Source organism: Lepidothrix coronata, unplaced genomic scaffold (assembly GCF_001604755.1).
Source record: "Lepidothrix coronata isolate B3197 unplaced genomic scaffold, Lepidothrix_coronata-1.0 Scaffold66, whole genome shotgun sequence".
NCBI classification, from domain to species: Eukaryota; Metazoa; Chordata; class Aves; order Passeriformes; family Pipridae; genus Lepidothrix; species Lepidothrix coronata.
In genome coordinates, this window is record NW_016690246.1 from 3,510,327 (window position 1) to 3,523,350 (window position 13,024).

General features: G+C 39.0%; 1 protein-coding gene across 1 annotated transcript in view; it reads left to right on the forward strand.

Moving 5' to 3' along the window:
* Nucleotides 1-994: 994 nt before the first annotated feature.
* TUBGCP6 (tubulin gamma complex associated protein 6) overlaps nt 995-13,024 on the forward strand; it is a 42,650-nt gene continuing 30,620 nt past the window's right edge. The window contains 15 exon segments of the mRNA XM_017818179.1: nt 995-1,192; nt 1,615-1,688; nt 2,486-2,620; nt 4,822-4,918; nt 5,600-5,697; nt 5,778-5,882; nt 6,059-6,127; nt 6,776-6,902; nt 7,389-7,454; nt 7,810-7,869; nt 8,165-8,254; nt 9,510-9,616; nt 11,092-11,159; nt 11,623-11,893; nt 12,530-12,620. Coding sequence (XP_017673668.1) covers nt 1,624-1,688; nt 2,486-2,620; nt 4,822-4,918; nt 5,600-5,697; nt 5,778-5,882; nt 6,059-6,127; nt 6,776-6,902; nt 7,389-7,454; nt 7,810-7,869; nt 8,165-8,254; nt 9,510-9,616; nt 11,092-11,159; nt 11,623-11,893; nt 12,530-12,620 — 1,449 coding nt within the window. The 5' untranslated portion in view covers nt 995-1,192; nt 1,615-1,623.

Consider the following 13,024-nt stretch of genomic DNA (forward strand, 5'->3'; position numbering starts at 1 on the left):
AGAAAAAAATAAAAAAAAAAAAAAAAAAAGTAAAAGTGAAATACTGCAGCAGCCACATGATTATAGTCCAATACCCTAACATTAGAAGCTACACGAAGATGGACAGAATTTTGCTTAGTTTTATAGATGTGTATAATAAACACAATAACACGTAATTGATAATACATAAATTAGAAACTATTTCGGTAATACAGCATCTATTATGGCCATATTTTCTTGAAACACATACAGAGAAAGTTTACAGGCAATAAATTCCTAGAAGTCGCACCTGTAACGATCTGGGTTCCCAATGTGTTCCCTAGAAGTTCAGGTTTGTACCAGGTTATCAGGTCTGACGACACCTCTTCCATCACTTTCTACCATGAACTGGGAAACCAGTAGAAACTGAGGAAGAAGGCGGTCAGTGTTTACAGGAGGCTCTCGTTGCCCTACACACCCGTGCCGGCTCGGATGGGCCCGGGCCCAGGCGTGCGGGAGGCGGAGCTCGGGCTGACCACGTTCCCGTCACTCTGCTGAAATGGAGCAGTAAATCCCTTTCGTTCAGGTTCTTACTTTATTTCTCCCTACGTCAGGAGATACTACACAGCCAGGGGCTGTGGGATGTTTAGCTCTTGGGTCAGTTCCGCACTAAACCCCTTAGAGCGCTCGGACTCCCCCGGCCACGACCCGCCCGACCCCGCAGGGACCTCCGGCCGCGCCACGCCCCCGTCCCGCTGTGCAGGAGTGACGCGCGCAGCGGCGCCGGCGGAAATCCCACACCGGGATTTAAAGTGCGCTCCCGGCACACCCGGGGCGGCCGCGGGGTGGGGGCTCCCACAGGCGCTCCGAGCTGCGGCCGCGTGCTTGGGACGCGCTGCCCTCTCGCTTTTGGAAGCCACAGGTCGGCCGCGGGGCTGCCAAAGGCTTCCCGGCAGCGGGAGGCGAGCAGCGGAGCGGGCCCGTGGCCCAGGGAACCGCGGCCTCCGGCGGCTCCGGGGCTCGGGTGCGGCGGCCCCGCTGCCGGCACTGCCCTCGCACCCGCTGTCCGCTGGTCGGCCTCTTCATCTCTCTTTAGTGCCTCGCTTGGGTTTTAAACGGGGCAGATCCGTGTAGTTGTTCTGTCCGTGGTGTACGAGGTCTGTTGTTGGTACTCTGTGGCTTTGTAACGCAAGCTTTCACACGCAGCTGTTTGGCTTCGCCCCAGCCGAGACAGGTAAGTCGGTGTGCGATGGGGGGAGGAGGCCTGTGTTCAGAGCCCCACCTGACTTGTGAGGCTCTGAGTGGATAAGGGGGGCTTGGGGAGGTGGCCTGTACTCCCTTCACCCGCACCGGGAGTGCCAGCGCCGAGTGCTTGAGCGCTCGGCTAATGGTGAATCCTGCCTGCCTGCATCCAATTTTCAGGTCGATGCCATCAGCTTCGCACTGCTGCCTTGCTCCTCAGTTGTGTCAAAATCTGAGTCCTAAATGGTTTTCTTTGATTTCGTTCTGTAAGTGCAAAGTCTAAAGTGCAAAATTGTCATGCAAGCAGATATGCTCTGTACTTACATTCTCACTAACTAATATAATACTAACTGTTTCAAGATTAAGTTTACTTCTGGGCTGAAATATGTGTCTTGGAATTTTTGTTTTGCTCAGTCTGTAGCAATGGCTTCAGGAACAGTGCTGATTTATGATGAGGAGATGACCACTCACAAACTACTTTGGAGTGAGTAAGTCAACGCTGTTCTTTTTACGAATAGATTCTTACTAGGACTTGTGAGAAAAGTACCAAGTAAATGCATTTTTTGTAAACGTAATGGGGAATACCTAGTGATAGGTATTCTCCTTTTGGAGAAGAAAATTTATTTTACTTGCAATTTGTATCTAGATAATGTAATGATAATCTGAAGCTGGATTTGAAAAGCTGTAGCCTCCAGTCTGAGAGGCCTTAATAAGAAGCATTAGCATGAGGCATCTGAGTAGGCCCCTAAATTAAGTATTTTAAGCTAATTAAATTGTTTATAAAGCTAAAGTATTATTGATCGTGGAAAAAGTATGTAGGTACACTCACTCAGCTGAAATTAATGAATTAAATTCAGTTAGAAATTAGTATATGCCACTTACTTAAATTTATGTAAATTAGACCGGTTCCTTTGCAGTGCTCAGGGTAACAATCCGTTGTTTTCTTCTCTTCCAAACCTGCTTCTCCTCTGTTCACCTTCACTTTAATCTACAGCTTTTAATTTCAGCATTCTCATGTCTGTAGTTAAGCATTGCAACTTTCAGCAGTGGGAGAGGAAACAATAAAAAGATGCCATTATATAGGTTGGCTTTTTTTAAAGAACTATTTTTTTTCTTACATATTTTAGAATAAATTTCTAACTTGGTTCCAAAACAAAAAGTGTTCGAAGATTTTATTTTTCTTTTACTCTCACATGTCCATCTTTGAGGATGGGGAGTTGAAAATGAGGCTTTATGAAGTGTATTTGTATGATATTATAGTAATATGATTATTGCTTATTTTCAGTCCTGTTTGTGATATTGAAGTGCCAGAAAGACTTTCATCCTCCTACGAGCAGCTTAAATGTTACCACCTTGTAGAAAGATGTGTCCATGTGCCTGCCAGAGAAGGAAGCGAGGAGGAGATCCTGCTGGTTCACAGGTCTGAAACTTAACTTTCATTACCATTCAGATTAACTCAGTGAAACAGCAGAACTTGTACATCCAGGTCATATTTTGATCCATTTGAAAAGGGCTGCTCCAAAATTCAGTGACTTCCATTGATTTCAATGGAAAATGTGTCACACTGAAAATTAGTTGAATAATGTTGAGTATGGTGTAAGTGCTGAATTATGGATCTGCTATCCCACTAAACGCCCATTCTCACTCTTTGGGATCTTAGGCAACGAATGCTCATTTATACATAGGAATAAAAGTAAACTTCTAAAAAAAACTGGGACAAGACCTTGAAAAGTGTAGGAAAATGGGTATTTCTTTAGAAAGATAATAACCTCTTCTTTCTTAAGCATCTTTGAGATAAAATGGACCAAACAGAAATACTTTGCAGCTAATTCTATGGAGAGGTGGATGTCGGAGGAACAGCAGCCAGCCTGTTCTGGGCAGTCATGGCAATGAAATCTGCTCTGGCACTTGTCACCTTGGTGTGATGGTTCTGCCGCCAGCTGCAGATGATTCTGCATGTTGCTTGTGTGCTCATTTGCCCTTGTCAGGGAGTGGCAAGGGCAGCCTTTTCCAAAAGGCAAGGGATCTGGAGCAGAGAGTGATGACAGAGCAGGCAGAGGCAATAGCTTTGTGGACAAGGCCACAATCCCACAATACCCAGCACAGGTCCAGCAATGGTACCTGGATTCAGCCATGAGTTTAGTCTGCCCAGCGAGGCCATAGTGACACGGCAGGTTTGAAGTCAAGCTGGAGAGTCAGTGCACAGGTCAGGGTCCAGGCCCAGATTAATGGGCTGCGTGGCCAAACACAGACTTTGCTACACAACACAGCTGCAGTGTAGCCAAGAGAAAGAGCCTTATCTTGGAAACAAGAGCCAAGGGAAGGAGGAGCAGCATCTGCTGAGGCTTCTTAGCAGAGCTGTTTGGAGGGTGCCTCTGCTGACATTCCTTCTAGTGCTCTCTCTCAAGGTGACCAGCTGTACTGTCTTTGCTTGTTCTGGACACAGCAGCCAAACCCCAGGAGGGAAGGGATGCACTCAGGGCCCTGACACCTATGAACAGGACCATAGCTTGATCCTAAGTCATTCTTGAATTTTCAGGTTCCAAAACAGTATTTCTTCTAAAAAACATGCTTCTTAGACTGCAGTTAGTGCTGTATACCAATATAATTTATTTTCATGGTAAATACATTGCTGATTGGGTATGGAAGAGGCTTGATCACTATTTTCAATTGATTTGCTCCTACTAGATGACTGCAGCAAATCACTTCACTGTCTTGGTTTACATAGGTAAGGTAGAGATAATACAGCTCTTTCCTCTTCAAAACACTTTTAGATTGAAACAAATTTATAACTCTTCTAGAAATATTTTATTTGTGCTCACAGTTAGTTATGAGGTTGCTGCTGAAGTTAAACTAGTAATTAGGTAGTTGTTCATGTTCATATGGTTTTATTCCTGTTAATACCTTCGTTTTGAAGCAACTGTTTATTTCCATTAGGCTGCATTAGTATGTCTCATTTTTTTGTGAAATTCTGGCTACTTTGGTGTTATCCACCTAGAGGAATGCATATATGGATTAGGTCACAGATGGGATGCCATCAGCCTCCATTTCCAGCTTACTACAGAAAGGCAGGAGATCAGTGACAGAGAATTGGGGGAACATTGATGCTAGTGCCTTAGTACTTACTGCACTCTTGAATCAGTGAAAAGAGGGAGTTAGTAGACACCTAATAAGGGATTCACTCAAAAGTTTGTTTTTCACAGAACAAGACAGAACTAGATGCATATTCTCAGAGTTGTAATTCACACTCTGATGACTGTCAAAATCAAAGTTTAGTTCTTGTTGAGGTGGTGTATATATGTAGCATGGATTACAAAATAGATTGCTGCGTGATGAACAAAGAGTCTTTTTTTTTTGAAAGCAAGACTAATTACTCTTACCACTGAAAAAGAGAGAAAAATGTTGTACTTCTAAGACATTCAAGAACCCTTGCTGTTATAGAGCTCCTTATTTTTTTCACTATATCCTACATCTAGCATTCCAGAGTACCTGTTGGACTCCTGAAGCCCCACAGAAAGCCCATTATAACATATATTCTGTTACTTCTTGTTGCATTCTACATTGAAAAAAAAATTCTAGTTGCATAGTTAAGTGTTGTGTTAATCTCTCTCTCCTCTGCAGTTCAGAGCACTTGGAAGTGGCAAAAAGCACTCAGACAATGAATGAGGAGGAGCTGAAAAGAGTCTCTGAAAATTATGATGCTTTTTTCTTTCATCCGGTCTGTAAATTAAACTGCTTCCTCTCTTAGGAACTCTCTTGGGAGTTACAAGTATTTGTGTTATCGCATCTGAGTGACACTAAGATGTCAAGTAGGGGAAAATTGGCAATACAATTTTTGCTATTTAGTCTCACATTTATTTATGATGTTATTGTTATATGTTTCAAGTTTAGTATAATGCTGTAATTTAAATTGGTTAAGTGACCTGTCATCTATTCTGTAATTGTATCATGCAAGTATAGTGCACTACTCAAATTTTAGCTCTATTTTTGTCACTTAATGTCACTGTAGACAATTAGTGACCTGTTAATCACATTTTGGTAACAATTGCTCTTAAATGTTGTGCCAAGTAAGGAAGATGAAGTCTTCTGTGTTTTGTTTCTGTGTAATTTCGTTTCTTATTTTCAAAGATACCATATTAGTCTGCTCAATATGTCCATCTCATGTTTCTTAACTGCTCCACAGAGAACATCCTTATAAAGGTTATGGTGATCACAGGTAATCCTAATGGAAAGCACATTGGAACCTGTGTTGTAAAGTCCTGTTTCAACTGTCTTCATACAGTTTCGGTTGGGTAGAATTATGTCAAGACAATTCACTGCTGGGATGCTAAAGCATGTGATGTGTGATTAGTTTAAGTTGATGAGTAATCGATGACAACTATGAGTTTCTCTTTTTCAGAACACTTACCGCTGTGCCAGACTAGCAGTAGGAGCAACTTTGCAGCTGGTGGACTCTGTGATGTCAGGAAAAGGGCGCAATGGAATGGCATTAGTAAGGTAGGAAAATGTGTGAGAAAGTTTTCACTTCTTGGCAGAGTTTCTTTCGTTGTTATTAACTTTATAAAACTTTGGTTCAGACCTCCAGGTCACCACAGCCAGAGAAATGCAGCTAATGGGTTCTGTTTGTTCAACAATGTTGCTATTGCAGCAGAATATGCAAAACTGAAATATGGTCTACAGAGGTAAGTGCATGGTTGACTCTAGAGAAGCCTTTCATATGCAAGTAGCAGTTTGACATTGTTTAGATTATTGTCTAGAGTGTTCCTTTTGGTTCGGAAAAACATTTTTCATTTGTACCTTTTGTAGATTAAGATGCTGTGGTTCTTCCACTGAATGTTTTCTTTTGTTTTCTATACAGAATCCTAATTGTTGACTGGGATGTGCATCATGGGCAAGGAACTCAGTATATATTTGAAGAGGATCCAAGGTTTGAAAATCTGTATATTTCATTTTTTTTAATGTTAGCTGTTTAAAGATTGTTTTGCGTCTGTAGCGAATAAGATTTTTTTAAAACTTCTAAAACTAAAATCTTGCAAAACATTTGCTTTGCTATTTTAGTCACTCTTTTTTTTACTTGTTATAAAATAGAGGGAAAAATTTAAAATCCAGTAGAACAGATTTACATTTTTTTTAAAGAATAACAAACATAGAACGAGCAATATGATTACCTTGATTTGCCAGTACTCAAGTAATACATGAGTACTCTCTGTATTCAGGAATCTCTCAGATAAAGTCTTCAAGTAGTAGTTGGATAAAATATGTGGGCTTTATATTATTTTTGGAAAATCCACGTAAGTAGGTTCTAGAAACAAGTGTGCTGTTCTGAAAATTCCTTGAAAATTCCTTGTCTTTGATCTGTATGAAGTGCATGCATATAAGACATTTTTAGCAGGTTACTTTTTAAGTTAATTTTGGCATAGGACTTACTGTACAGATTTTCACAGTCCAAGTCCTTTAAGGAGAAAGGACAATTTTATTTTCTTGCTTTCAGGCAATACGGTCACCAGGTTCAGGATATAAATTCATTTTCAGAATCTTTCTGTCAAATTGGACTTAATTTTTTTTTTATTTTCAGTGTTTTGTACTTTTCCTGGCATCGTTATGAACATCAGGAATTCTGGCCATCACTCAAAGAATCTGATTATGATGCTGTGGGTCTGGGAAAAGGAAAAGGTTTTAACATAAATTTGCCTTGGAATAAGGTAAATATTGTTTACAGCACAACAAAGCAAGTGTAATAGCTTTGTCTTTTGTTCTTTATGTAACACTTTCTGAGAGAGTGCACTGCTTCACTTGCTTGGTAGATGTCTTAGCTGAGTGTATGTCCTTCCTGTCAGTGGAATGTCTGCTGAAAAACGTTGCTGAGAATGTGATAACATTTAAAAAAATAGAATGGAGAGAAAAACTTACACATCCATTTTTACTTGAATATCTTGCTTAGCCATCAAATTGGAAAGTGTTTCAGGAGATGGTTACATCCATTCTTGTTTAGCAGAGAACTGAAGCTCATTCTTAAGATTAAGAATGGTGGATATTTATGTACTTGACATAAATGGAGTTTATTTTACAGGACTTAGTAATATTCCTTAATCTTTAGCTTTTACTATCTTTCCCTAAAGTCTTGAAGAACCTTAGAAAATTTGTCATTCCAACAGGAAAATATAAGCAGTGTTTCTCATATTTTTCAGGTTGGGATGGGAAATTCAGATTATCTTGCTGCATTTTTCCATGTATTGCTTCCAGTGGCTTTTGAGGTAATTTTTTTCTGCCTAAGACTGCTTCCTAAGTGCTTCTTAAGCAGGTACTGTTGAATATTTTATAGAAAGCAGTAACTGCCAGTAGCAGAGTTAACACATTATTTCTGCTGGTATGATGTCCTGGTGAACTGAATAGTGTTATGGAATTTTAGCTTTTAAATATTCAATATAATGATCTGCAAGTTCTCTGGCAGGGATTAAAATAGTGTAAAAGGGTAATTTATTCAAGGAGAACCTTTATTTGTGTTCATATTGTAACTGAAATAACAGTTGATCATGGTACAGTTGAAATCGGTACAAAATTGAAAATAGGACATAAGAATGTGCTACAACTGTCTCTGTTCTATAACAGTTTGATCCTGAACTGGTTATTGTCTCCTCTGGATATGATTCTGGAATTGGAGACCCCGAAGTAAGTAACTTACGGTTTTTGTGTTGTCAGTCACAAATCTGTTCAGAAAATATTCCTACCTGTTTAATCTCCTGTGATTGATAAGTGAAATTCTGTTTGATCAAGCTAAAAATACATGTTTGCATGTATGAAACACTACAAAAATGTAAAGACAGATTATCCTATAGATATGTGTATGTATATATACAAGTGTTTGTATGTGTGTGTGTATATATATATATTTATATTTATATGGGTTTCATACCAATGTTTTTGATTCAAGGTTTCACTTCTTAAAAATTTTTCTTTGATTTAGGGTCAGATGAATGCCACTCCTGAGGTTTTTGCCCACCTTACCCATTTCCTGATGCAATTAGCTAATGGAAAGCTGTGTGTCATCCTAGAGGTAAAGACTTTTAAAATGTACTCCCATGGGAAAGCTCTTTGTATAAGAGCCATTTAGAGCAAACTAGAAGCTAAGAAGCAAAATTTCATAATGAAATAATTCCTTTTTTATGTTTTTAGTCTTTGTTTTGAGTATCAGGAATGCAAAAATGGCTAAGATTTGGCAGTGCTCTTACATCTTGAACTTTTGAAACAGAGGAGCCATATGCTTATCATTCAAAAAAATATCCTTCTCAAATCTGTTCAGTTTTTGTCAACAGTTACTAGTCTACTGCTGTGGAGAGTCCCAAACTCGTTAAAATGTATTTAGTGAATAGACTGCATTACAAATGATTTAAAAAATATGTCTTATTCCAGGAGAGTTTAACCTAAATATATTCTTACTTAATAATGGAGCATTTACAAAATTCTCTTTTTTGATGAAAAGCCTCTATGCAAGCTTTTGAAGACCTCTTCTTTATTCTTTTTTTAAACAATTAAAAATGTTTTCTCCTTTTGAAATCTAGATTTGAACTCCCTATTTCTGCTGCACATTAGAAAAATGGTGGTTTTTCAGGTAAATAAGTGTGTGGAAATATTGCTGCCAACCAGGTCTCCCAAGAGTGAACTGCAAATTTGTTGATTCACTTGACCTCTGTTTTGCATGACCTTTCTTCCACCATCCTTTCCAGCTGGTTATTATAGATATTTTTGTCTACTAGCTGAAGTGCAAATAAGCATCCACTCCTACTACAGATGATGTGACTGCTCCATAGGTAATAGATTGCTTCCTGCATACCACCTAGCAGTCTAAATCTATTTTGTTCTCTAAATTCTGCCAAACCATTAGGCAACCACATCTCAAAAGTGTCAGGCTGTATGAGATTTCTTTTATGCAGACATTTCAGAGGACAGTGATAGCATTTGCCTTCTAAGGAATCTTCCACAAGAATTGTTGAAGATGGCATGTTGCGAATGGGAGTGGAGAAGGCATACGTTCCCAGGGTTTTCATGTCAAAGTCATGAGTAATTTCTGAAGTTATTTGAACCATGATGAAGTGAGTTGAATCATGAGATGCCAGTGAAGTACAGCAGGTAGCCACTAACTTACTGTTTTCATATTGAAAGTCATTGACTTAGATGTACTTTCATATTATCTTTCGTTTCTGTAAATACAGATATATTTCAAAAGTATAATTTATTTTCTGTTATGATATTCAGAGAGATGTTAAAAGTACTTGTCCCTTAGTTGACACAATTTTATTTTTTTTTTTTAGGGTGGATACCACTTGAAATCATTGGCTGAATCAGTCTGCATGACTGTAAAAACTTTGCTTGGAGATCCTGTACCTCAAATAACTGGAGAAATGGCACCTTGTCTAAGGTAAGCATATAAAGAATTCTAGAACAACCCATCCAAGGTACAGTTTTGTATACTTTTCTTTCTGAAGTTATTTGAAGTTGTGATATCTTACATCATAAAACCATAAACCATTTTATCCTTGGGCCTTGTTATCCTATAGAAATCCATCTCATTGAAGGCTAAGACAATCCTATTGTAATTAAGACAATGCCAATTAGTGACAGCCACTATGTAGGAAAGTATGCAATGGCAAGGATTGGTTCTTCAGACCCCAGGGCCACTTCAATTGCTGTAGTACAGGAAAAGCTGGAGCTAACCTTTCTCTCATCAGTGAGAGCTGATGCTTTGCAGAGCCAGACTTGATGAATCCTTGTGTTTCTAGAATTTGGAGCATTGAGGCTTTGGGTGCAAAAGCACTTGATGGTGTAGAGCTGTACCAAGATAATTAAATTTCAAGTCTAACTTCTTTTTGGAGACACTAAGACTGTGTTAATCTGACCTAGTAAAGCATTCTGAACCTTGGGCCTGAATCAGTCCCACATCACGAAAGTGTCTTTCTCTCTACCAGTCTGTACTACCTCCTCCATGTCTCCATGTTCTGTCCTTAGTCTCTCTCCCACTTCAGTAGCTGCCCTGGGCTTTTTCCAGCAGTAATGCTCCTCATGCACTTGGGTGGCAGCACCTACCAGTTGGCTGTGTTAGTTAAAACTCGGAACTCAGATCAGCCAGGGAAGCAGTGCAGATACACATGGGCTGTGGGCCGAGTAGTGTTCGGTTAACTCACAGAGCAAAACTGGTTTTTTTTGCTCTCAGCACATCCCATAGCCCCTGTGTGTCCTCTATTTCTTCTCCAGCAACTGTGGTATCTCAAGTTGCTATCATCCTAGGTAATAAAGAGTTGGTTACATATTTATCCAGTATATCAGTCCAGCTCCTGAATACCTTAAAAATAATCTCTAAGTACACAGAATTTCTTCTGGATTTAATGAGTGGAATTATGTATGGTAGCTAACATAATAGGACCATTTGACCATAGTGCTGCAAATACCAGTGGTAATAAAAAGAAGATTTCAGCACAAAGAATAGCAGGGAATGTGATTTACTTGGTTTCTGAACAGATTGTCTCGCATTTGAGTGAATCTAATTAAATCTTTATGTTGTGTAGATAAAATCTCTGGCAGGCGTGGACAGACAGGAGAACTCAGACAGGTGTGCTTGTTCCAGCAGCAGGGTTGGGATTTCACTCATTGTGTGTAAATGTGCGTACATGCTGCACGTGTTCTTCTCTTTTCTTTTTTGACTCTTAAATCTAATCTTTCCAAGCTATCTGCCCACTGATTTTCATTCTCTTTATTTTTCTGTTCTGCGTTCTTGGAAGAGAGACCAGAGCTTGTTCATTTTCAGTTGGATATTTTGGTTTTGCTTTTTTGTTGAGGTAAGTTATGTTTCCTCTGTTTTCATTATTCCTGATTCTGTTAATCCGGTTTCTTTTGTAGTGCTGTTGAATCTATTCAGAATGTGAGAGCAGCACATAAGCCCTACTGGAAATGGTTGAAGTATGAAGGTAATTTCTCTTTCCTCAAGCAAATATGATTGATAAATGGATTCATACAGAAATTCAAAATTATTAAAATTAATACCCATGGATTAAACTAATTGAACAAGCAGTTATTCATCAAGTGACTGACAAAGCAGTGTGAGGCTTCATTCAGGGCCCTGTCTTCAGCTGGTCTGAAGAGAACTTCTGAAGCCAGCAGACATCATGTCAGAAACTACCTCTTTGTTTGTTTCATGTGTCAAAAATATGGACATAAGATTATTATTGTTTATCACCTTTCACTATATTAAAACAAATATAGTAGCACTGAAAAAATAACATCTGTGGCAGGAAACATTGTAGCTAGTGCATGGAAGTAAATATGCATACTATGAATGCAATTGTACTCTATTTTGTATACAAGCATATACAAAATTACCACATTGCTTAGGAATTAATACCTGTGAAACCTCTCTTTCTTTTTCTCTAGACACATCATTTTTGCAAAATTTGAGCACCAAATCGCATCTACTAAAGAAGGCTAATTCAAATCCCTCCACAGAACATGACTCTAAGATAACTAACAGCAATGAAACTGTCAAAGTAGAAAGGTTTTTAGAATTGCACATGAAAAATATTCTAGTTCCAGTGCCTCCCATCAAAACAGCAACAACTGATTCTACAGGTTTAGCACATTTTCTTCCTGTAGCTGTTCATTTGGTGAAGGAAATGGACAAAACTGAAATAAAAGCTCTTGTCAGGTTGGTCCTATTTATGTAATTTTCAATATAATTAAGATGTTGAGAGGTCTCTGTACAGAGTGTCATCTAGCTCTGTGTCTGACATGGTCATCTTTTTGGCCTTAGTCTCCTCAATTATGGCCAGAAATTCTTCCTTTGAAAAATTAAGGCATTTGTGTTGTTTGTCACTCATAGCCTTGAAATCCTTGGACTAATCAGAATACTTTTCTCTAAAACTCTTTCAAGAGAGATAGGACAGCTAATGCAAATGTATTCATTTAGAAAGAGAGATTCTGCTAGGAAGGTGCCTTAAAGCTCTGTATTCATTTTTATCTGGAAAAAAATCAAACCGCTCTGTTTTGAGAAACTCAACTTTTTGTCTTGTCTTAGAGGAAACAGAATTCTATCAAAATTAGACTATCTTCAGACATTTTTGTTTTCTTTCCAGTGCAGAATGGAGACAGGTTTAGAGAGCTCAAGACTGTCAGGCCAACAGTGTTGTCATCTTCCTGCTAGAGCTAGGTTTCTGAGAACCAATGTGTAGCACCTATACAAAATGTATGCCATTAATACTAATGGCAAAGTACTTTATCAGTGTCCTCTTTGAAGACATTATTGCCTCTAATCTAGTTTTTCTCCATATAATTTATTTTACAGTGGCTTTTACGCGGACCTTGTGAAAGATGACCAAACTTTGCTCTCTCTTGGCAGTATGTTGGCCATCCTAGATAAAATACTTGAGAAGGAGGTAATAATACATTGCCTTGATCTTGGGGTTAGGGGTGGAGTTGGATTCCTCTGATTTTTGCTTCTACTATATTGTTGTCCAGATATTGGTTGCTATGTATCTCACAAGTCCACTGATCTCAGCTGGAATGTGCTTAACTATGAGAGTAATCATGCAAGATGAGAAAACAAGTATTTAGGGATAGTTGTTAATCACAATACATCTTTCTAATGATCTTTGGACAAGTCATTGTCCAGACTTTTTGCAGGTAGTCACAGCACATGAGTCACTAAGAACCTTCTCATTGCTCTCAGACCTACAGGTTAGCCAGGCATTTACTCTTCCAGTTGAGGGGAGCAGAAGTTGGTGTATCAACCACCAGTAAGCAGCAACAAGAAATCGGAAGAAATGTCAAAACTTTTCCT